The sequence below is a fragment of the Elephantulus edwardii genome, unplaced genomic scaffold (assembly GCF_000299155.1).
Source record: "Elephantulus edwardii isolate Elephantulus edwardi_28Jun2011 unplaced genomic scaffold, EleEdw1.0 scaffold00051, whole genome shotgun sequence".
NCBI classification, from domain to species: Eukaryota; Metazoa; Chordata; class Mammalia; order Macroscelidea; family Macroscelididae; genus Elephantulus; species Elephantulus edwardii.
This window is the reverse complement of record NW_006399801.1, coordinates 15,581,727-15,607,782: the sequence shown is the minus strand read 5'-3', so window position 1 is coordinate 15,607,782 and position 26,056 is coordinate 15,581,727. Positions and strand designations below refer to the sequence as shown.

General features: G+C 44.6%; 1 protein-coding gene across 1 annotated transcript in view; it reads left to right on the top strand.

Moving 5' to 3' along the window:
* The first annotated feature begins 5,436 nt into the window (after window positions 1–5,436).
* Window positions 5,437–26,056, top strand: part of HUNK (hormonally up-regulated Neu-associated kinase) — a 193,908-nt gene continuing 173,288 nt past the window's right edge. The window contains exon 1 of the mRNA XM_006886755.1: window positions 5,437–5,694. Coding sequence (XP_006886817.1) covers window positions 5,437–5,694 — 258 coding nt within the window. The remainder of the gene's footprint in view (window positions 5,695–26,056) is intronic.

The window sequence follows — 26,056 nt, the reverse complement described above, 5'->3', positions numbered from 1 at the left end:
CACACACACACCTCCCCCGCCTCCATTAATGGGACTTCAGATTCTTTTAAAAAGAAAATATTTAATAGCTTTGACCCGACAGTGAACCCATATTGCTTGTTCATTAGACCTCTGTGGAACATCGGCTCTGCATTGGCTCTGTGCTCTTTTTCACCTCCTCCCACCCATGGTCACGGTCCTCTTATAATTTGATCATAAAATTAAATACATTTAAGTAATTAGATGGATCTGTTAAAAATTATGAATGTGGAGAGGAGCACATTATGTGTTGGGCTGCTAATCAAAAGTCTGATGTTTCGAATCCAGTAGTTACTTCTTGGAGGAAAAAATGGAACAGTCTCTTCCTGTAAAGGTGTACAGCTTAGGAAGCCTGATGGAGAGTGACCGGGAGCTGAAACTGTCTTGTGGGCCGTGAATTAAGCACAGCAAGGAAAAGAAAGCAAAATTGTCTTTCATATGAGAAAGTAGCAGTCACAAGAAGAACAACAGAAAACACAAATAGCATGCTCCCAGTCACAATAACAAAGTTAATCATGTTGTTGTGAACGATCCCGTCAATTTTAACTTAATGTGACTCTGTAGGACAGAGTACAATGACTCCATAGGGTTTCCAAGGCTGAATCTTTTGGGGGAGCACAAGGAGAGCGGAATAACTCCTAAACCTAATAGTGTTCCTTCTACTCCCTTTCCCCCTTTTAATTGTGATTTGAGTGAAAGTTTGCAAGTATTTTAGTTTTTAATTCTTATAGTTTGTTTTATAACTTTAATCAAAATATCTGCCAAGTCTGACTAGGTTTACTCTCTTCTCCGTTTCTTTTCAATCCTGGTAACCATTCAAGAATAATTCTACCTGTATGCACACCTTTTTTTAAAAAAAATTTATTATTTGTGTGTGTATATGTACTATCAAATCAGATCTGACTGGTACAGGAGGAGATTTCCTCTCCTTCTCCAGCAGAGATCTGAACTGTGAGCCTCTGGGATTGCAGTGCAGCTTCTTGACACTAAGCCACCAGAGCTCCCTTTAGCTTTTTTAGAATAGGCATCATCTTATACAATGCTTGACCCTTTGTGACTGACTTATTTCACTCAGCCCAATGTCCTCTAGATTTAACTATGTTTTGCAGTTTCAACATTCTTTAATGCTGTAGTATTCTGTTAGAGAGCTCTGGGGATGTAGTCTATAGCAAGTCATACTGCTAACGCAAAGGTTGAGCTTATCTGGAAGTTTGAATCCACCAAATGCTCCACAGGAAGAAAGATAAGAAGTCTCCTCTATTGCGATTTAGCCTGTAGATGTGCCATAATTTTAAAAATCCATTTATCCATTTGTTGATGGACCCTTGGATTACTATGCAGCACTCAGGAGTAATGATTTAGGAAACTATTACATAACAAAGGAGAGACTAGATAGCATTAGGCTGAGTGAACTAACTCAGTCTCATAAGGACAAATACTGCATAAGACCATTATTATAAAATTAGAAGGTTAACAAGTAAGATGTGTATAAATGTCCAAAAGGGGAATAAGAGGGGTCAGGGAGTCTGAGGGTGAGGAGAGGGGGAAATCATGGGGTCGCAGAGTTTGGTGGGTGGAAGGAAGAGGTGAAGGGATTGAGAAAGATCCAATGAGGATCTGAAAAGGCGGGGTACTAGTGAGCATACATCAATGGTGATGATTTTATAAAATACAATGTATGAGAATGATTATATGAAACACAATATAAGTGAAGGAATATGTGAAATACAAACTATATGAATGAAATAAAGTGGGTATATGAATTTTGTATGTAAACTAATAGGAAATAAAAATAAATTTCTTAAAAAAGTATGTCAGAGATGATAGGATGGCACAGGATGGGACAAGGTTCAGTCCTGACTTGACCTGATAGCATGTAACAACAGATAATAGGGAGCTCTGGTGGCCTAATGTTTAAGGAGTTGCACTATTAACCCAAAGGCAGACAGTTAATCTAACAGCTGCTTCTTGAGAGAAAGGTGGGCAATCTCTTGTTGTATGATTTGTTATTGTTGTTGTTAGGTACCATCAAATCAAGAATGACCAATAGCAACTCTATGAATAACAGATCTGAACCCAGTCCTATCCTGTGCCATCTTCATAATTTCTGACACACTTGAGCCCATTATAGCAGTTACTGTGTCAATCTATGCGGTTGAGGGTCTTCCTCTCTTTTGCTGACCCTCCACCTTCCCAAGCATGATGTATCTCTCCAAGGAAAAGACTCTTCTAACAACATGACCGAAATATGTCATGAAATTTTATCATCTTTGTCTCCAAGGTACACTGGCTGTACTTTATCCAAGACATATCTGCCTGTTCTTTTTGGCAGTCCATGGGATATTCAGTACTCTTCTCCAGCACCACAGCTCAAAGGCATCAATTATTCTTCTGCCAAGCTTATTCATTGTCGAGTTCTTAGATGCATAGCAAGTGATTGAAAACACTATGGACTGAATCAGATGCACCTTAGTCCTCAAACTGACATCACTGCTCCTCAGTAATTTTGAGAGGTCCCTGACTGCAGACTTTCCCAGTGCTATATGTCTGCTGATCTCCTGACTGCTGGTACCAAGTGTGTTGCTTGTGGATCCAAGTAAGATGAAGTAATCAACTATTTCAATTTTTTCCCCTCCATTTATCATTATGTTGCCTATGGTCCAGTGGTGAGACGTTTTCTTTTGTTGATGTTGAGATGTTATTCATATTAAAGGTTGTGTCTTTGATCTTCTGCAGCAAGGGTTTCAAATCCCCCTCACTTTTAACAAGCAAAGCTGTGCTTTCTGCATATTGCAGGTTTTGGATAAGACTTCCTCTGATCCTCATGCAACATTCTTCTTCAGAGTCCAGCACTTTAAATAGTTAGTATATGTCCAGATTGAAGGTACTGGTGTGATTTATAGCCTCTGAAATCCCACTGGAGTGTCAGCTATGTCAGTTCTGACTTGATGACAATGAGCTGTTGTTTTGTGGAATAGGTAATGAGCATTTCTTCAAGTGTTTGTTGGTCGTGTTTGAAATCTTTATGGAAGCTGACTGCCATGCCTTTCTCCAGTAGAGGAATGACTGATGGGTTTGAACTACCCATCTTCTGGTTAGCAGCCAGGCACTTTAGTCCCTGGCCACCGAGGCTCCTACAGTTGATTCCAGAGCTGTTGTGTGCTGTTAAGTGGAAACTGATTCATAGCTCCAGTGGGTTCCCCTCTCTCCAGGAGATTTGCCCATCCTTCTCCCAAAGAGCAACTGGTGGATTTAAAAGGCGCTTTTTTTGGACTGCAGCACAGTTTATTACCACTAGGCCACCAGAGCTCCCTGACAGTAGAGCAGCATATTGAAAAGTAGACCTTTTTAAAGTCATTCCCTGGGTCAGTTTTTGGACGGGCAGGAGAGTCTCTAAGATGCCTGCTTCTTGTCTTCTGCACACCCTTCTCCACCTCACTCTCCCTTTTGGGTGGAGGTTCTCTTTTTACTGTGCAGTAAACAAAGGAATCAGGAAGGAGTCAGAAATCTTCCTTTTCAACTCTGACGTGTGATCAGAGGTTAGTTTGCCTTGACTGCTGGAGTCTCTTATCTGGCTGCTCAACAGGTAGCAAGCACGTTGTTTTGTAAATGCCTCCTGATACTTAGCTTGACCCAGTCCGTGGGATTTTCAAATACCTCGTACGCAGGTAAAAGCTAGACAGTGACAAAGGAAGACCAAAGCATTGAATCATAATGGTGGCGAAAAGTATGGACTGTATCACAGACTGCTAGAAAAAGAAACAATTTTGTCTGGGAAGAAATGCACCTAGAGTGCTCCTGAAACACTAGGGCATGATTTCCTCTCTTTATCAGGAGCGAATGACATCATGCTTAGAGTAGAGGGTCCGTGAAAAGAGAAAGAGCCTCAAAGAGACGTGCAGCACTGAGGCTGCAACAATGAGTTCAAACATGGCAAAGCTCATTCGGATCGTGCAGGAGCCAGGTAATGTCTCCTTCTGTTTGTAGGGTCGCTAAGAGTTGGCACTGGCTGGGTGGCATCTAACAACAATAACATGTAGCCTCCGCCTACTCCGTCACAGTTGAGCTCGTTTTAGGTTTTAAGAGGACGTTGAGGATTCCAGAGAGGGTCAGAGTCGTGAATGCAATTGCAATTGTTCCCAGGGAATGAGCTCAGTCACAGCACGCACAGAACAAAAGCCTCCAGCAGCCGCGAGCGCGAGTCTATCTCATCCTGCAATCATGGGCATCATTTGAATGGAAACCAAAGAAAGTGTAAACGTACATGCAGAGGTAGCAACAGCCCAGCTTCCTACGTTGCTGCAGCTACTATTACTGTTGCTGCTACTCCTCCAACCCAGCAATCCGGTCTGCGCAGGAGCTCGGGAAGACGCCCTGCCATCTCCCCGTTCATCCATCCATCCATCCAACCATCCATCCATCCATCCATCCATCCATCCATCCATCCATCCATCCATCCATCCATCCTTCCGCCCAGGTTCAGAGGGCCCCATTGCGAGCGGAGCCCTGACCCGGGCACCAGGTACCCGATCTACAGTTCAGTCCATAAGGCTCCGGATTGCCTTCGCTCTCGCACTCAGTTGGAGATTTCACTACTCAAAGGTTCAGGCAGCCCAAGCCCCAGAATACAGGCGAAAAGACACAGCTGAAAGCGCTCAACTCCGGCGGCTCGCGGTCCCCTCAGGCCGCCAGTGTCCCCGCGTCTGGCGCTCAGGTGGTTCCCCCGCCCACTCGGCCGCTCCCTCCGCAAGCCCTGCCCCCTCCAACGAGGGTCGAGTTTGGCTGTGGCGCGCGGGGAAGGAGGGGCTACGAGGGATTTGAAAGTGCACGGGCTGCGGAGTGGAGCTCGCATCTGTTCCCGCCGCCTGCGACCGGATTAAATTTCTGCAAATTCAAACTGAATGGGGCTTTCTTCTGCTTCCTTCCAGAGGGCGCCTGCAGCCCGCTGCACGAGCCTGTAGGGCGGGAGCGGCCCGCGGGGCGCACGGCTGGGAGCGAGCGAGCGGCCCGAGCCCGCGGGGCCAGGCGGCGGTGGAGAGCCGGGAACCGCGGCACCGGATTGCGCCCTGTTGCCCTGTCCGGCCAGCGCGGTTAACCGCGGCTGGCACGGGTGACTGTCATTGCGCCTTCTGGACGGGACCAGGGAGAGAGAGGTTTCGGTGTCCTGCGAGGGGCCCAGAGGACCCACTGAGCAAGAACTTCTGAGAAGCGGGCTCCCGCGTCCCGGCTGCCTGGCTCGCGGGGCTCCAGGGCGGCCGCTATTGTCTGCGCAGCGCCTGGCAGCGCGGGGGACCCTCGGATCGGGCGCGGAGACTCCGGTCGGGCGGGGCCGGGCGGCGGCGGGAGGAGCCGGGAGTCGGAGGAGGAGCCGCGAGCGCGGGAGCTGAGACCCGGGGTTGCCCGGCGCGGGCGAGCACGATGCCGGCAGCGGCGGGGGACGGGCTCCTGGGCGAGCCGGCGGCGCCGGGGGTCAGCGGCGGCGAGGACGCGGCCAGGCCGGCGGCGGCCTGCGAGGGAAGTTTCCTGCCCGCCTGGGTGAGCGGCGTGCCCCGCGAACGGCTCCGTGACTTCCAGCACCACAAGCGCGTGGGCAACTACCTCATCGGCAGCAGGAAGCTGGGCGAGGGCTCCTTCGCCAAGGTGCGCGAGGGGCTGCACGTGCTGACTGGAGAGAAGGTGAGCTTCCCGGGCTCCACCCTCCGATTTGGGGATGGCCGGGAGAGGGTCCTGCCGGGAGCACTGTGGCGGGAGCCCGTGCGCCATCCGCCTAACCTCCATCCTGGCTTTGCCATGCAGTTAAAATTTGAGGAGTCGATCCAGTTGTGCACAGGTCCTTGTAGCTGGGGCACCTGGCCTTTTCTGATGGGTGATCTGGGGTCAGCCCCCTCTAGCAGCCAATTTATCCGCGCGCCTTGGAGAACAGCCTTTCTGCGCCTTAGAAGGGCGCCGCCTGGCGGACATCTGAACGTGTGTGTGTGTGTGTGTGTGGGGGGGGCGCGCGTGCTCTCCTTGACATTTGCTGCTGTTGTGTTGAATCTGAACCGACCCATAGCTGACCCTCCAGCGGGTTTTCAGAGGTAGTTAATCGCAAGGGAGGAGATTGCTCGTCCTTCTCCCGTGGAGCGACTGGTGGGTTTGAACCATTTGGGATTGCATCACAGTGTCTTACTCCTCAAGACAGTCTTCTTTATGAACAACAGATGTGAACCCTGTCCTAGCCTGTGTCCTTATCATCTCTGACACACTTGAACCAGTTGCTGCCTCGCCAGTAGGGGCCACAAATTAGTGCAGAAACAGGACTGGAGTAGTGAGGCCAAACGCTGAAAGGCAAGAGGCTATCATAAAGCTAGTTTTTGGAGACCTTTAGAGTCAGACTCCTCTCCAGGATCCAGGGGGAGGGCTAGGGGTCACAGAAGACAAGGACATTCCTTTCTGTCTCTCGGCCAGGGAAAGGTGAGAAGCCAAGAACTTCTCTGCCTTGCTGCAGAGGAACTTTCTCGGGTGCTAAGTGAGGGGCTTTCACATGTCGCCTCATACCCACCTCTCCCTTCTTCCATCTCTCAACATGTACCTCTTTATCCACCCACTTTTGCCACTTTTGCATTTCTCTGTCACCCACCACTCTACCCCACCCATTCTTACTGCCCTTCCTAAATCTCCCCTCCTAATCCCCACTCTTTCCTCCTCCATTCCTCCAAACCTTCTAGCCCCCAACCCCTTGCAGTAAAGGACAGTTCTTATAATAGTTACAGAAAATTCCATATTGATATCCACAGACTTCAGAGGTTAAGATATACCTTCTTAACTTTCTAGAAGAGAGCACAGCAAAGGAAGACCCTCAGGCAGTTAGAGGGGCACCCCCTCCAGCCTTGTTAGAAGTTAGAGGGTCGTGAACCTTTGCCAGCGAGGCCCAGGTAAATCGAAGGTGTAATTTAGTTCTGAGAAGAAATCCAAGATGACTTACTTTCGAGGTGAGAGCCCTGGGGCTGGGCAGTACCCCAGGCACCAGGTCACCCCAACCTGAGAGACAAGCCCAAGCTTGTGGTTATCTCAGAATCAAGGTACCCCCTAGAATAGGGATTGGTCAGCACTGGTTGAGATAGTAGTTGCTGCAAGGGAGGGAAGAGAGAAAGCACGACTTCCTAGCTGAGCACGTGCTTTGAGACCATAGTTATCTACCCTGTGACCTGAGTTCTTCTGGGACTGTGGAGCCCGGGAGTCCCCAGGAATGCTAAGACCTCTGGTTGCAGGGCTGAGTGTGCCTTGCCCGCCTGTCTTAGCCTCACTCTGTTTCCTTTCCCGTCTGCGCTTTTTCCTGAAATCCTGTGCATCGGAGCACAAGTCTCACGCACCCTTTTAATCTGTCCTCTATTCTTGCAGTGGCTCGCAGGACTCTCCTTTGTTTGGGGTAAGCAGGGTTAGGATGTGTAGTTTAAAAAGTTCCTCTTGTCTGAATTTCTATGCAAAAAGGGAGTGTTCAGCCTGAACTCACTGAATTGAGTAACTCTTCAAAAAAGAAAAAGAAGAAAAAAAAAGAACCCTCTCCGAGCCTGATTCTAGTCAAAAGGGAGCAAAACACAGTTTACTCTTTGCTTTAAAATGGTCTTTCCAACCAGCTCTTCTCCGTCTGTTCGGGTTTTGCACATGCGGCGAGGCCAGTTTGCTAGCTAATTACAGTGAGCTCACTTTTTTGTGTCTCTGTATAAATTCTTTTGGCACGGATAGTAGAAGTTTGTTTTCATTTGAAACGTATAGGACCCAGACTGGCGTGTGTATTTCCTCTCTAAACTTAGCAGAAAGAGATGAGGCTTTATGCTGACAGCATAATGGCAAACATTACAGCGTCTCCTGGCTCCTCTCCATGTGCTCTAGTGTTGTGCCTCCCGATTCTCACCAGTGCATTTTTGCTCCATAACATAAGCTGTTGGCCTAGGCTGAACTGTCCCAGCGATGCAGTCAGAGTGCAGCCCCAACCCTGTGTGCTGGGTTCTGGGACTTTGTGCTGGCCTGGGAGTCCGTGGGTGGTGCACATACTTACTGTGTTCACTGTATTGAAAGGTTGGTGGTTTGAGTCTCTCCAGAGGCACTTCAGTAAAAAGCCTCATGATCTACTTCTGGAAAAATCAGCTATTGACACCCCAGTGGAACACAGGTCTACTTGGACATACATGGGGCCACTATTATTAGTTTGAATCTGTCTGTTGGAGGGCATCTGCTTTGGTGCTGAGAGCACTGAAATACAGGGCTCTTCACCCAACTCAAGCTCAAATGAGGGGCCTAGAGCACCCCTGTGTGCTCAGACCCTTCTTCCATCTTGTTTGTTGTTGTTATGTTCCGTTGAGTTGCTTGCAACTCATAGCGACTCTCTGTACAACAGCCCTAAACTCTGCTCTGTCCTGTGCCAATCACACTGTCTCTGACACTCCCATCCCGATTACCTCTCCAAGGACCAGTTTCTCCTTACAACATGTCCAGAGTATGTTAGATGGAGCCTCAGAATTCTTGCCTCCAAGGAGCTGCCCGGTTTAACCCTTTCCAGGACAAATCTGTTTGTTTTCCTAGCAGTCCGTGGTACCCTCAATACTCTTCTCCAGCACCACAGCTCAAGGGCATCAATTCTCCTTCTATCCTCCTTGGTCATTGTCCAACTCTCTGATGCATAACAAATGATAGCAAAGACCATGGCCTGTATCAGACACACCTTAGTCTCTAGAGAGACACCATTGCTCTTCAGTAGTTTGGAGAGGTCCCTAACAGCAAACTTTCCCATGGCAATACATCTTTTAATTTCCTGGCTGCTGGTGCCAAGAGTGTTGACTGTGGAGCCAAGCAAACTAAAGCTGTGAACAATCTCAATCTCTTCACCATCCATCCTGATGCTGCCAGTTGGTCCAGTGGTGAGAATCTTTGTCTTCTTGACATTGAGCCTCAATCCATATTGGAGGCTACAGTCCTTGACCCTCTGCAGTAGGCGCTTCAGGTCCTCCTCACTTTCCGCAAGCAGGGTTGTGTCATCTGCATATCGCAGATTGTTGATAGATCTTCCACCAATCCTGATGGCACACTTCTCCTCATAGAGCCCAGGCTCCTGGATAATCTGTTCTGCATACAGGTTGAAAAGGTACGGAGACCGGACGCATCCCTGGTGTACTCCCTTCCCAATTTTGAACCATACAGTATTTCCTTGCTCTGTTCTGATGAGTGCCTCCTGGATCAATATAGGTTTCGCATTAGCATGATCAAGTGTTCTGGGATTCCCATTCTTTTCAGAGTCAGCCACAATTTTTTATGATCCACACAGTCAAACGCCTTTGCATAGTCAATGAAACACAGATAGACATTTCTCTGCATTCCTCTGGTATTCCCTGCTTTCAGCTAAGATCCATCTAACATCAGCTACAATATCCCTAGTACCACGACCCCTTCTAATCCCAGCCTGGACTTCTGGCAGTTCTCTGCTGATGTGTTGTTCTAGTCGTTTTTGGATGATCTTCAGTAGAATCTTGCTTGCATGTGAAATCAATGATATTGTTCTATAGTTTCTACTTAAATTATGACAACTCATGTCAACAATATGTTGTTGTTAGGTGCTGTTGAGTCAACTACAACTCAGAGCCAGCCTGTGAAGCACAGATCAGAACCTTGCCCTGTCCTGTGCCATTGCCACGATCTCCCACATGCATGGGTCCATTGGTGCTGTCACTGTGTCAATCCATCTCACTTGAGGGTCTTCCTTTCTTTTTCTGACCTGCCACCTATCAACTGCGGGTGGTTATTATGTGCTGTCACCTCAGAACTGACTCATAGTTGACCCTCCAGTGGGTTTTCAGAGATTACAAGTCACACGGAAGGAGATTGCCCTTCTTACTTCCTTAGAGCAGCTGGTGGATTTGAACTTCCTTTTGTTTGTTAGCATGACTCCTTAACCCCTAGCCTCCGGAAGTCTGAAACAGTGTTTAAATGCCTCAAAGGAGGTGACAATGTCTTAACCATATGACTGTCTAGTGCCTCAGGGCCTCTTCCATCCTTGTCAAGGAGAGTATTAAACTTCTCCTTTCATACAACGCTTCACCAATGCATTGTTGTTGTTGTTTATGTGCTTTTGAGTTGGAACTGACCCTACAGTGGGTTTTCAGAGGCAGTAAATTGCACAAGAAGTGATGGCCTATTTTTTTCCCACAGAGCAGCTGGTAGATTTGAACCACAAGCCTTTGAATTGCCAGTGCAGTTCCTTACCAGTACACCAACAGAGCTTCCTTTAACAATGGGAGGAGTTATTCATTGGATAGGCAACTATTTATTTTTTTATTAAATTTTATTAGTTTTAATGAACATTTACAGAGATTTTGGGTTTTCATTCATTCATTGTTGCACTATTTTCTCTACCCTCCTCCCCAGTTCGTTCTTCTTTTTTTGTCCCCCCTTGAATGTCTGTTTTAATTGTCCAACTGCCAAAAAAAAAATTGTCCAGTTGCCGCAGTGCTTGTCAAAGCCAGTTCTGATTAATTTCCTTTGTTAGTGTGTCCTTTGCCATTACCTATCACTCCTCCCTGAGAGAGACTTCACCCTGATTCATAAGGAGAAGGGGATGGCGTATTCTCTTAGCTACTTCCTGCTGAAAAGGGACGCTGTAGGTTTCAGGGTGAAGATCTTCTCTCACTACTCTAAAGGGCCCCTTTGGCAGTAGGAAACACATAGACTATTATGGAGATTGATTTTGGAATTTAGATGCACTGTTATTAATTGTGCTTAGTCGTACATATTCATATCCTTGAAGATGTATCATGGAAATGTTGTAGGGACAGGCAACTATTTCAGTGAGTCAGTTGATTTGATCTAGTTCAAGGTGGTGGTTCTCAAAGTAGAGGAGGGTGTGGAAAGGGGTAGGTTATTCATGTGGAAAAACTCCTTGGCTTTTCTGATCCTGAGTCCCTGGGTATTGTAAAGGATTAACTCATTCAGCAGCTGACTGAAAGACTGCAGGTTTAAGTCCACTCAGAACCACATCAGAAGAAAGGTCTGGCAGTGTACTTCTGGGCCATGGAGCACAGTTCTGTTCTGACACCCAGGTGGCTTCCGTGAATCGGGACCCACTTGATTACTCAGGGGCAGCCAGCTTGGTGGGTTTCCCCCCAATTCTCTCTTTCCAGCTCTGAGGATCTGTGAGAACCTGTGCACCAGGAAAGCAGGTGTCCCGAGGAATCTGGATTTTTAGCACGCTCAATTGCTAGCTTTAAAGAAACAATGGGTGGCATTCATAGCACTTACCTTCCAAATCCAGCAGCTTTAATGCTTAACTAATAGATTTGGATTTTAGCAGGTTATAGAGATTAAAATGTTTTTTGTGCATGCCTCTGCCTGGGAAGGAAGTATCTGCAGCGTTAATGAGTTCCGTCCGCACTTTCAGTGCAGATATTGCCTTCCCAAGGCCAAAACAAAGATTGAGTCAACTCCAGGTTAATAGCAACCTTACATTCTTTTAAAAGGTGAGCTATTAAGAGAACTTTGGGGCCCAGAGAAGTGTTACTTCCAAGGGGACATTCCTTCTGGAAATTCCTTCAGGAAAAGGCCTGGAGAGAGGGAGTCATCAGACCTTCAGTGGCCCTTTCAGTGGGTGACGTGAATGACCGAGGAAGGCCTCTGCCCTCACATTTCCTCTTTTCTTGAGGTGTATGCTTTTTTGGATAACCAGAACATTAAACCAATTGCTTTCTAATTGATCCTTATTAGGACACACACCAACACCCAAACCCAGCCCACTGCTGCTAAGTCAGTCCCAACTTACAAGAATCCTATGTTGTTGTTGTTAGGTGCCCTTGAGTTGAGTATGACTCAGCAACTTTATGAACTAGAGATCTGAATCCTGCGCTATCTTGTGCCATCCTTATTATTTCAGACATACTTGAGCCCCATCTGGTTGAGGTTTTCCTATTTTTTGCTGACCTTCTGCCTTTCTGAGCATCGTGTCCCTCTCCATGCAATAGCCTCTCCTAACAACATGCCCAAAGTGTGTGAGATATAACTTTATCATCTTTGCTTCCAAGGAACACTCTGGCTTTGCTTTATCCAAGACATGTTTGTTTGTTCTTTTGGCAGTCCATGGGATAGTCAGTACTTTTCTCCAGCACCACAGCTCAAAGGCATTAATTCTTCTGTCATCCTTATTCATTTTGAGTTCTCAGATACATAGCAAGTGATTGAAAAGGCCATGGCCTGAATCAGATGTGCCTGAATCCTGAGACTGACTGAAGTAATTTGGAGAGGCACTAGACTGCAGACTTTCCCAATGCAGTATATCTCCTGATCTCCTTACCGCTGATACCAAGTATGTTGATTGTGGATCCAAGTAAGAGAAAGCCATTGACAATTTGAATTTTTTTTCTACATCTATCATGATGTTGTCTATCGGTCCAGTGGTGAGAATTTTGCTTTCTTGATGTTGAAATGTAATCCATATTGAAAGTTATAGTCTTGGATCTTCTGCAGCAAGTACTTTAAGTCCTCCTCACTTGCAGCAAATAAGGTTGTGTCACCTGTATAACACAGATTGTGGATACTTCCTCCAATCCCAATGTCACATTCTTCTTCTTAGAGTCCAGATTCTCAAATGATTTGCTCAGCATACAAGATTGAATAGGCATAGAGAAAGGGTACGAACCTAATGCATACTTTCCCCAATTTTAAACCATATGATGTTTCCTTGTTCTGTTCAGACATCAGCCTCTTGGTCCTAGGTGTAGGTTTCATGTGAATACAATTAAGTATTCTGGAATTCCCATTCTTCTTAAAGTTAGCCACAATTTGTTATGATCCACACACAATCAAATGTCTTTGTGTAGTCAATAAACTATAAATACACCATCTTTTGGTATCTCTGCTTTCAGCCAGGATCCATCTGACATGTCACTGGTGCCTCAGTCTCCTCTAAACCCAGCCTGAACTTCTGGCAGTTCTCTTATGAATATACTCTTCTCCCTGTTTTTGAATGATCTTCAGCATTCATTTTGCTTACATGCCATATTAATGGAATTGTTTGATAATCTCCCCATTTTGTTGGATCACCTTTCTTGGGAATGGGAACAAATAAGAATCTCTTCTAGTTAGTTGGCCAGGCAGCTGCCTTCCACATTTCCTGGTACAGGCTAACGAGCACATTTATGGCAGCATCTGTTATTTGAAACATGTCAGTTGGTACCCCTGTCAATTCCTGGAGTCTTAGTTTTTGCCAATTTCTTCAGTGCAGCTTGAACTTCTCTTCTGGTCACCATTGGCTCTTGATCATATAGTACTTCCTGAAATATTTCAGCATTAACCAATTCTTTTTTGTACAGGGCCTCTATGTAGTCCTATCCTCTTTTTTTAAAATGCTTCCTGGATCATTCAAGATTTGGCCCATAGGATCTCTCAGTATTTATTGCAACTCGAGACTTGAATTTGTTTTTCAGTTCTTTGTGCTTGAGAAATGCTGAGTGAGTTCTTCCCTTTGTCATCCTGAATTCCAGCTCTCTTCACATTCAGTTCTGATACTTTGCTTTGTCTTCTCAAGCTGCCTTTTGCAGTCTTCTGTTCAGCTCTTTTACATCACCATCTTTCCCCTTTGTTTTGCCTTCTTGATGCTCTGGTATAATTTTCAGAGTCTTTTCTGAATCCATTTTGGACACAATAAAACTTTCCTTTAGGGTTTCGAAGGCTTTGGATTTCCGCAGAAGCAGACTCCCTCATCTCCTAAAGAGTGGCTGGTGAGTTCAGACCGCTGACTTTGTGATTAGCAGCCTGGTATTAATCCACTGTGTCACCAAGGCATCTTTATGGCATATCGAAATCCAAAACCAAACCCATTGCCTTGAGTCAAGTGTGATACTTGGCAGCCTCCATTGTGGATAAATCTGTATGGTAGGAGATTACTCATCTTTCACCTCCAGAGCAACTGTTAGATGCTGTGCAGCTAGAACCACCTCATAGCTGACCCTTCAGTGACTAGAAGCTTTGAAAGCTGACCTTTTGTTTAGCAGATCATAACACTCACTAGTGCTCCTTTATAGCACATACATGCAGTGAAGTTCGAATTAACTCTTAGATGACCCTCCAGCAAGTTTTCAAAGACTATAATTAATTGCATAGACGGAAATTCCCTATCTTTGTCCTGAAGAGCCACTGGTGGATTCAAACCATGTGCCTTTGAATTTGCAGTCTGACTCTTTACCACAAGGCCACCAGCACTATCTAGGCTATTATTATATTTATTTACTTACTTTAAATTGATGCAATCTAGTTGAAAGCTTGGATAAACAATCAACACCCGTGGTACCAGCAATCAGGACATCAGGACACATATTGCATTGGGCAAGTCTACTGTCAGCTACTTCTCCAGAGCAATGATGTCAACTTGAAGACTAAGGTGTGCCTGACTCAGGCCATGATCTTCTCAGTCACCTGATATACATCAGAGAGCTGGACAATGAATAAGGATAAAAGAACAATTGAAGCCTTTGCGTGGTGGTGCTGGAGAAGAATGCTGAGTGTCCATGGACTGCCAGAGAACAAACAGATATGTCTTAGAGTGCAGCCACGGTGTTCGTTGGAGGCAAGCTTGGCAAAGCGTTGTCTTTCATACTTTGGATATATAGCTAGGGGCAGGTATTCCTTGGAAAGGGACATCATTCTTGGAAAGATGGAGTCAGCAAAGGAGAGGAAGACCCTTAACAAGATGGACTGACATGGTGATTTCAGCAGTGGACTCTATTGTGTCAGAGATGATGAGGATGGCACAGATGGACAGGGCTCAGATCTCTTGTTCATAGGGTCTCTGTGGGTTGTACTGGACTCAAGGGCACCTAAACACAACAACAGCATCAGGTGAAAACTTGTAAAAGGAAAGCTTAGACCTATCTGAGGCATAGAGCTAGTCTGGTTGGCAGACTGCGCTGCAGGCAAAACTGCCAGAAGAAATAGAGTTGATGCTACCGTGACCTTCTTTGGTGATTGAACCAGCAGTCTACGATGCAAAATTGAGTACCTAAAATGATTGGTTACCATGCTTGAATGTATTGTTCTAACCCTTAGTAAAAAAAACCAAACAAACAAAAAAACAAAAACCAACCACAAAACACCAATAAAACACCTCAGTATTAAAATGATTTCTTTCATTGGAGCTATTTTTGTGCTGGAAATAAGGGTTGCCTGCTTTGTAAGTTGCCAGTAATCATGCTTTGAGCACGACAGTGCCAACTACCTGGAGTGAAGGAGTTACTAAAAATACAGTTTACTATGTTGTGCAGGGCAGCGAATATGACTAAATTTAGAGGTGGCCTTTTGGCAAATCTGCTTTTTGGAAGTATTTCGGAAACAAACAGGTGCTAAATCCTGTATTTTTTTGAGCATGAGAAATTTCGAGGTAATAGCTCTGAGGAACGAGACACGCTTAGAGCACTGGAAATTCCCATTATTCCTCAGCAGGGACGTCTTGGCAAGACGGAGGCGTTTGGCAAACGCACCTGCTCTGAGTGCCGTGTGTGACAAGGCAGTGCCTATAATTTCCGAGATTACATGCCACAGTGGCAGGCACATTCCTTTTGAACTTCCTGCCCTGCCTCATCTTTTTGAAGTACTTGTGAATGATGGAAATTGGCATGTAGGGCTTGATTCTTAGTGCTTATTGAGACTCCGGTCCCATGGACTTCAAAGGGTGCCTTTGAGTCGGCACAACAGTGCAGAAGCATGCCCACAAAGAGGAGTACAACCCCACATTTTCCCTGCAGGTGTTCAAGCACAGGCACTAGGCTTGGTTTCTGTACAAGCCGACTCTGATTCACCTCTGTGAGACCCTAGAGTTCCACTCACTGCTGGCTGTTGCAAAACAGTGGTCTGTTTACCCAGCCCAGCTGTCCTCCTAGAAAGGAGGGGTGGGAATAGTGAGGGAGGAAATGGGGCGGAGAGAGAGAGAGAGAGAGTGTGTGTGCGTGTGTTAGTTAGTTCATACTTAGCAGCCTATTCGTGATTATTCATGGTAGTTGAATGTCCTGCCATTTGAGCTGATTGAAACCCATAGATAATCTCTGAGTCTTATTTTAGCTAAACTTTGAGATCTCTTCCTCCATTTATCCAAGCCTCTGGTCACTTCCAAGGGTTGACCTCCACTGTATTTCACTCTCTTAAATGGGGCGCTGCTGGCAGGTAAAATGACCACCAGAAGGGGATGAAACATGGGCTCGAGGAGTCCCAGAGGAGGCTGACCCCTCAGCCGACTTGTGAGCACTAATTCTCCTTGAAGGCTGGGTGGGAGTGTGAATCTGCTCAGAAGTGCCTCTGAAGAAAGTCCTGGTGACCTGCTTCTGCAAACACACATAGACCACCCCATAGATCACTCAGTGGAGCACAGTCCTACCCTGACACACATGGGTCACCATGAGTTGCAATCAACTCAACAGCTGATTTGGTGCCTTTCTGGGGAGAGATCCTCCCCTCTTCCTCCTAGTCACTCTTCATTTGTAGGAAAACCTGTTGGAAGAATTATAGAAAATCAGATTAATGTCAGCTAGAGCAAATTTTGGGTGTATATTGGCGTTTCTCTGTTAGCATAACCTAATTAGGGACAGACAGACAGATGAAGACTTCTTGGGTTAGGACATCTCTTAGCAATCTTCTTCCCTTACTCTTGTTCTGTTGAATGCAGTGAGCCTATTTCTGACTCAGTCTGACCCAGAGTGACTCTGACCTAAAGTGATGGATTAGGACTGCCTCTTATGTTGGAAGGTGGCTCTGGTGGCCTTGTGGCAAGAAGCTCTGCTGCAATCATGAAGGCATGTAGTTTGAGACCACCAGCTTCCTCACAGGAGAAAGATGGGGGCCAATCTCCTTTCATGCCTCTGAAAACCCTCTGGAGGGTCAGCTGTGGGTCGGTTCTGACTCTGTGGTACACAACTACAACAACATATGTTGGAAGCAGATCTCTCAGAGCTCCTTTTATTGTTGTTAGGTAGCCTTGAGTCGAGTATGCCTGACTCATAGTGACCCTATGAAAGGCTGACCTGAACCCTGCCCTATCCTGTGCCATCCTTATCGTCTCTGACACACTAGGGCCCACTGTTAAAGTCATTGTGTCAATCCATCTTGTCCTCTTCTTTGCTGACCCTCCATCTGTTCACGCATGATATCTCTTTCCAAGGAATAGCCTTGCCTAGCAACATAGCCAAAAATAGGAAAGATGAAACTTCGCCATCTTTGCCTTCAAAGAACTCTTGCTGCATCTTTTCTAAGATATATCTGTTTGTTTTTTTTTTACATTCCATGGGATATTCAGTACCCTTCTCCAGTACCACAGCACAAAAGTGTTCCTGTTCATTTCCCAGTTCTCTGTTAAATAGCAGGTGATTGAGAATACCATGGACTGAATTAGACACACCTTAGTCCTCAAACTGACATCATTGCTTTTCAGCATTTTGAAGAAGTCCCTGACAGCTGACTTGCCCAAGGCAGAGTGTCCCTTGATTTCCTGACTGCTGGTACCAGGTGTGTTGAAATGATCAGTCTTCTGTTAGCAGCTGGGCACTTAACCATTGTGTCATAAAACCTTATTTCTCTTCTCACTATCTATGAAGAAGTTCAGTTACCAGATTATTTTATATTTTTAGTCTTTTCTGTGTATTTTTAAGTGTGAAGTGTTGGAATAGTTAATTCAGTCACATGATTAAGATGTGCTGGTTTCAGGTGGGTGTGTGGTGAAGAGCTAACCCACCTGTTCTCGTTAGGCACCTGCTTCTCCTCCCTGCAGACAATGGTTTCCTGTCTAGTGCCCTGTGTGTCCTTCCAGAGATTCTCTATGTGCATACAAGCATACAGACACATTTGTGAATGGAGAGGTATAGACGGATATATTTTTATACTGTACATGCTGTTCAGTGTCTTGCTTTTTTCCACAGAGCAATATGTCTCGAACATCTTTAGTTAAAGCTGCTACAGAATTGTTGCATTGGTGTTTTATTTATTTATTTTTTTAATTCATGTAGGTTTCCATGGTATGGAGGTGACATATATATTTAGCCATTCCTTGTTGATGGACATTTATTAAGTTTTATATGATTTTCTATTATATGTGGCAGAGTTGTGGTAAATATCAATGGTAAATATCAATGTCCATTTAATACTTGGTAAATGGTTAAAATAAATCTAAGAGACAAATTCCTGGTTTTAGACTGAAAGGTTTGCCTGTTTCAATTGTTGATAAAAACTGCCTTCTTTCTGGTGGTCTCAACTCCTGCTTATTATGGAGGTGCCTGTTTTTCTTTTCTTTGCCAATACAATGTTTCTTTAGAAGTTTTCATCTTTGCTAATCCGGTAGATGAAACCTAGTATCTTGTTTTGTTTACAATTCTTTTATGTTATTTAAATGTGAGTTCGTAAGTCCAAGAGCAACTCACATTTCATTTTTGTCTTTTACTATTAAATGATAGGTACCTTTATATATTTAAGGGAGCTCTGCTGACACCTCTAGGTGATTTGAATTCACCACTGACTGTGTGAGAGAAAGTGGTGTGATTGACAGCTTCGGAAACACGGAGGGTCAGCATGAGTCAGTTCTCGAAGCTCAGACAGCAGTGAGTTTGAGGGTTTTAAAAGTGACATTAACAAGTTGTTCTCCTTGTTAGGTGGTGTGGAGTTGATTGAGGCTCATAGCTACTCTGTGTGACAGTAGAGCTGCCTCAGAGGGTTGCCTTGACTGCCGTCTTGATGGGAGCAGATTGCCAGGGTTTTTTTTTTTCATTTTTGGGGTCTTTAAATTTTTAAAAAATTTTATTATTCTTTCTTTCTTTGTGTACCGTCAAATAGGATCTTACTGGTACAGAAAGAGATTGTCCTTCCTTCTCCAGCAAAGCATCTGGGGGATTTGAACCATGCTCCTCTAGGATTGCAGTGCTGCTTCTTGCCACTAGGCCAGTAGAGCTCCCTTACATTTTTGGTTTTTTTAACCAAAGAGCAGCTGAGTATACAGTCTAAATTGCCAACGTTTTGCTTAGCAGATAAACACTTAACCATTTGTGACACCAGGTCTCCTTATTCAGAAAATGAGCCCTCTTTTAGTAGTATACTTTGTAGTTACCTCAGTCTTCTCTGCCTTTGTCTACTTTTTGTTTCTGTTTATGGTAGTTCTTACCATTTGCAGAGGTTCTTTCCTTGAGTTCCAGTGGTCACAGTTGAGCTTCAGGGTAAGCATGAACTCTTTTAAATTTTATACGCATAATTATGTGCCTGGTGTGCGTGCCATTTATCAGAAACTAGAAGGAGTTATTACCCTGCTACTATTATTTGCTGTGCATCAGAGAGCTGGACAATGGCTAAGGATGACAAAAAAATCTATGCCTTTGAGTTGTGGTGTTGGAGAAGAGTCTTGAACATACCATGAACAGCCAAGAAAACAAATAAGTCTGTCTTAGAGAAGGTAAAACCAAGCCTCTCTCTGGAGGCTAGGATTTTGAAGCTCTGCGTCACTCACTTTGGACACGTGGCTGAGAGAAACCGGTCCTTGGACAAAGACATCATGCTCGGAAGGGTGGATGGATAGCTCAGGAGGAAGACCCTCCTTTCTTGCTCCTCCTTCTCCAGTGGAGCGTCTGGTGGATTCGAACTGCACACCTTCGGTATTGCAGTGCAGCTTATTGCCACTAGGCCATCAGAGCTCCCTGTATTGTTTGATTTCTTGACTGCTACTTATATGGATGTTGAGTGTGAACCCTGTAATGAAACACTTGACAATTTCAATTTTGACTTTACTGTCATGCAGTTTTTTATTAGTATAATTGTGAAGACTTTTGTGCTATTGCATCGTAACCTTTACTGAAGGCTATAGTCTTTCATCTCCAGTAAGTGCTTCAAGTCTTCTGTGCTTTCAACAAGCAAGTTTGGATTATCTGCATCTTGAAGGTTATAAGTGAGTCTTCCTCTTATTCTGTTACTATGTTCTTCTTCATATAGACCACCTTCTGTATTCAGTATTCAGACTGAATAAAGATGGTGAAAGGATCCAGGCCTGATGCTCACCTTTCCTGATTTTTAAACTATACAAAACCTTTTGGTCTGTTTCGGTGGTAGCTTCTTGGACTATGTGGATTCCATATCAGCACAATTAAGAGTTCTGGAATTCTTGCTCTTCACAATATTATCCATGAATTTGTTATGATCCACAGAGCTGAATGGCTTTGCATAGTCCGTAAAGCACAAGTAGACATCTTGCCAGTGTTCTCTGCCTACAGCCAAGCTCTGGTATGTATCAACAGCGATATCCTTTGATACATGCTCTCTTTTGAATCAGCTTGAATTTCTGGCGGTTCCCTATTGAACCAGCAATCTTTGAATCTTTGAATTATCTTGAATAAAATTTTACTTGCATATGATATTAATCTCAATCTCTTCACCATCTATCCTGATGCTGCCAATTGGCCCAGTGGTGAGAATCTTTGTCTTCTTGACATTGAGCCTCAATCCATATTGGAGGCTGCAGTTCTTGACCCTCTGCAGCAAGTGCTTCAGGTCCTCCTCAGTTTCAGCGAGCAGGGTTGTGTCATCTGCATAACACAGACTGTTGATAGATCTTCCACCAATCTTGACTCCACATTCCTCCTCATAAAGCCCAGCCTCCCAGATAATCTGTTCTGCATACAGGTTGAAAAGGTATGGACACATCCCTGGCATACGTCCTTCCCAATTTTGAACCATGCAGTGTTTCCTTGTTCTGTTCTGACGACAGCCTCTTGGTCCAAGTATAGGTTTCTCATTAGCACGACCAAGTGAAGAGATTGAGATTGTTCACAGCTTTAGTTTGCTTGGCTCCACAGTCAACACTCTCTGCACCAGTAGCCAGGAAATTAAAAGACGTATTGCCATGGGAAAGTCTGCTGTTAGGGACCTCTCCAAAGTACTGAAGAGCAATGGTGTCTCTTTGGAGACTAAGGTGCGTCTGATACAGGCCATGGTCTTTGCAATCACTTGTTATGCATCAGAGAATTGGACAGTGACTAAGGAGGATAGAAGGAGAATTGATGCCTTTGAGCTGTGGTGCTGGAGAAGAGTATTGAGGGTACCATGGACTGCTAGGAAAACAAACAGATTAATCCTGGAAAGGGTCAAACCGGGTGGCTCCTTGGAGGCAAGGATTCTGAGGCTCTGTCTAACATACTTTAGACATGTTGTAAGGAGGGACTGGACAGCGCAGGGGGAAAAGGCCCTCTATGAGGTGAATTGATTCAGTGACTGGGGTAATTGGGATGCGTGTATCGGAGATGGTGCGATTGGCACAGGACAGAGCAGAGTTTAGGGCTGTTGTACATAGGGTTGCTATGAGTCGCAAACGACTCAACGGCACATAACAACAACAACATATTAATGCTATTGTTTGATACTTTCTACATTCTGTTGGATAAATTTTCTTTAGACTGGGTACACACACAGCCCCATGATGGTGGGATCATAATCTTCTAATTTCTTTTTAAATTGTTGTAAAAATCTGTATAACACAATATTATTCTTTCAGCCCTTTTTCATGTACAATTCTGTGACAATCATTATTTGAAACGTGTAATACAACCATCACCAGTGTGATTTTTGCATCCCTTGAAACAGACTTCTTGCTGTTGATTGCCATCAAGTCAAGCATGACTCATAGCGACCCTATGAACAAAAGGCCTGAAGCCCCTCTATAACTATTGACATTTCTCAAAGTTCATGGAGTTTCTGGAGGCATGTTATTTAGGAAGTGGATGCCCCCTAAACAATGACTCCTCCTTACTCCCTCCTACCCAATTGTAGTAACTACTTGTTCTATTATAATCTATCAGCTCTATCTAGTGCCTAGGAAGCTCTGGAGGCCTAGTGATAAGAAGCTGAGCTGCAATCCTGAAGCATGTGGTTCAGATCCACTGGCTGGCTGATCCATGGGACGATGGACATTCTCCTCTTGTGTGATTAACTGCCCCTGAAAACCTGCTGGCGGGTCAGCTCTAGATCTGCTTAGACTTCACGGTTGCCTAGATAGTGCCCAGTCCAAAGGAAGTGCCCAGTGAGTATTTTTGTAAGGAATCAAGGAGTGCTTTTTATGCACACGATGTAAGGATATGACAGCACAAGTCATCAGGCCATGGTGCTAGGATCGCTCACTGTCCCTCTCACTCTGTTGCTCCTGCATATATAGGGAGAGTGCAGTGCAGCCAACGATGAAGCCTCTCTTAGAGGTTTAAATCCACCAGTAGCTGCATGGGAGAAAGGTGGGCATTCTCTTCCTGTGCACTTACAGCTTCTGAAAGGTTTGCTATGAGTCTGTTCTGACTTCCTGGCAACAACTTTTCCTTTGGGTGCTTGTCTGAGTGATGGCTGGTGAAGGAGGTTCTCCAGCTTGCTCAGTTTGGAAAATCTGAGCCAGGCTTTCTACAGGGATTTCTAAGAAAAGTCAGATAGATATGAGTGACAGAGGACCAGGCCTAGTCAGAAGATTGTTTTGCAGGGCAATGGGCCTCTTACTGGTCTCAGCTCTTTCTTGAGAAAATACATCAACACTGTAACAGATGGGGAAAGTTGCTATTTGCAAACATATTTTGGATGTTTCCCATGGAAATATATGAAGATGTGGATTCTGTCTGGTTTACTATAATCTTTTATCACTCTCTGAAGTCAAATTTTTGCCAAAGCTTTCTGTAATCTTGTTCGCTTCACTTGCCCATTTTGTGGGCCACTTGCTTAATTCAGACCTCCCTCCTTGTGTTACTTCTGCTGTTTTTATCCCCAAATTGAGTTCTTGCTGTTTCCATTTCACTCCATGACATTTGGGCAAATTGTCAGCCTGTCTTTCTGCCCCGGTTCAGACGCTCCTGTCCTGTGAAGTTCCTCTCATGGTCACGCCTGAGCCTGACGCCTCCTCCCTCCCTCTCTTCAGCATCAGCATGGGCTGAGAGACTCAGGAGAAGAAAGCACAGTAGCTGTCCTCAAGGAGTCTATAATGTCTCTGCTTATGGATGAAATTCAGGCTCCAGTGAGTCTCTGTTCAGCCTGGAGCAGGACAGAGATTTTGTGACCTTCTGATTCTGAATATACCATGGACTGTCAGGAGAACCAGTTGTAGAAATACTTAGAAAAAATAACGTAGACGAAATTCCTTAAAAACAAGAATAGAGAGACTTTGACTTACTTAGTTCATGTCACCAGGAGAAAACAATTAGTAGAATATGACATCACACTTGTACATTGATTACTTAATTATAATGTCTGAGAAATGTCTTAATGTATATTGCCTTTCCCTTCACCCAAAATCTGTTTATTAATTTCTGCTCCCCTCTCCCGCTCCTACCATCCCTGGTAACCATCCAATCTTGTTTTATAAAGCAGAGGTTCAACAAAAATGAGGGAAATCCTCAGTGTGATGGATTGACACAGTGCCTGTCACAATGAACTCAACATGTCCATGATTATGAGGTGGTTCAGGACTGGGCAGCATTCCCTTCAGTTTATACATAAGGTTGGAGCCAACTGGATGACCAGCATCACCAACCAACAACATACAAAAGAAATGAGGGTATATTGTTTGTTTGCTTTGACTGTAAGGGTGTAACATTGCTAATAGTAATATTAATAATAGACATGATCACTTCTGTCTTAAAAATGGGAGCTCCACCAAACACTGTCCACTTTGGGCAGCGATTATGGCTTTTGAGACACCAGTGGTAAAAGGTTGATCATCCCAGCAAACCGAGGTTACCTCAGCACAGCAAATTGACAGAAGAGTGCTGTACGACTTAGAAGAAGGTTCCTCCAAAACATAGCAGCAAAGGATTAAAAGATAAGCCCTCAGACCTGACTTATTAAAAATAAGGGCCTTTCAGAAGGTTTTGTTGACTCTAAACAAGAGGTTTTAATAATAATAATAATACCAACCAAAAACCCCACAACATTCCACAATGACCCTCAACCAAAACAAATGAGCCCATCTTACAGAGTCCTCTTGCTTCACCCAGTTTCCTAAATGGAGACAATGGCTTAGCCTTAAATACGACTGCCCTCCTGGAGGTCTTATTGACTCTAAACAAGAGGCTTGAACAAAGAAACAATCTACACAGACCCTCATCCAAAACAAGAGTGCCATCATACAGAGTCGAGCCAATGGAAGTCCAAAATGGAAGAGAAAAGGCTTTTCTCGTTTTAATTGGTTTTGGTCAAACATTCTTCTAAGTGGTATAGCACTGGTCTGTCCATTTGCTGTATAGAGGTAACTTGTGGTCGCTGTGATGCTGAACACTGTGATATGGTAAATGTGATAATGGTTACCCAAGGCGGGCAGAGTTTGGTGGAGCTTCCCGATTAAAACAAGCTTGGAAGCAGGAGTGGTATCCACTTCTGAAATAGCTTGCCTCTGGAAACTATGAACGTGGAGAAAGGATGCAAGTCACACAAACATTCAGGTCTTTCTTTCATAGGGTCGCTATAAGTCGTCTACGACTCAACGGCACTTAACAACAACAACAGAAATAATCACTTAGGGGTCTTTTACAATTTACTAGGCTGTGTCCTACAGGCTTTGTAGCACAATACAGTGTAGCCCTCATTACAGTCTTTTGTGTCAGGCTGCTGTGTATCGACCAAAATAGCACCTGTGGTGATTAATTTTAAATTGCTGAATAATCTCTTACAAATGAAGATAAAATTTTTTGTTGTTGTTGTTATGGGTTGTCGAGTCTCCTGTGATTCATAGCGAACCTGTGTACAACAGCTCTGAACCCTGCTCTATCCTGAGTCAACCTCATTATCACTGACACACCTACCCCCATTACCCCAGTCACTGAGTCAGTCCATCTCATCCAGGGTCTTCCTCTCTTGCGCTGTCATTCCACCCTCCCAAGCATAATGTCCCTCTCCAAGAACTATTCTTTGTCTCCCTCTAGTCCCCCCACCCTAGTTTAAGCGGGTCCTTGGGGATATGGCATGCTTGCCATACCTTTCATGGTAGGGGTTCTTGTGCCCACTTTGCAGATTAGTGTGACTAGTTGTCCCAGTTTACCTAATCCAGTTTTAACAGTGGGAAGACATCCTTAGAAAACCCTGTGGATCAATTCTACTCTGTAACACTAAGGGTTACTCTGAGTTGGAATCAAACCAATAGTAGTAGATTTTTGTTTTTTTGATGTATGAATCTATCGCAGCTGAATTAAAGAATGTGTCTAGAGTCACCTACAAGTCGTAGCAACCCTGTGAACAAAGGATCTGAATCTTCCTCTCTCCTGCACTGTCCTCACGATTCCTGATTTGCTGGAACTCACTGTCACAGTCACTGTGTCAGTCCATCCTGTTGAGGCTCTTCCCCTCTTTCTCTCTGACATTCCAGCTTCCCCAGCATCATGTCTTTTTCCAAGGATTGGTCCCTCCTGACAACATGCCCAAAGTCTGTGAGACCAAGTTTTACAAACTGTCCTTGCCTCTAATGAGCAGTCTGGTCGCACTTTATGCAAGACGTAAGTTTGTTCTCTTGGCAGTCCATGAAATGTTCAGTACTTCTCCTGAATATGACAACTCAGAGGCATTGATCCTCCTCCTGTCATCCTTATTTGTTGTCATTTCAGTGCATAGGAAACAAATGAAAGTACCATGATTTGCAACAGGCACGCCTAAGTCTTTGAACTGGCCTTACTACTCTTCAGTACTCTGGAGATTGACAGTAGATTTTATTTTATTTATTTATTTTTTTTTACAGCTGAAAACACTATTTATTATCAACAAACTCTAAGAGACTCTGAAAATTGCACTGGAGCACAGAGAAGCCAAAGCACAAGGAAGAATTCAAGATACTAGAGTTGAATAGAAGATTTCAAAAGGCAGCACGGGATGACAAAGTAAAATATTACAATGAAATGTGCGAAGAGCTAGAGTCAGAAAATCAAAAGGGCCGAACTTGCTCAGCATATCTTAAGCTCCAGGAACTGAAGAACAAATTCAAACCTCGAGTTGCTATAATCAAAGATGCTTTCGACAGAATATGAAATGATCCAGGAAGTATTAAAAGAAGATG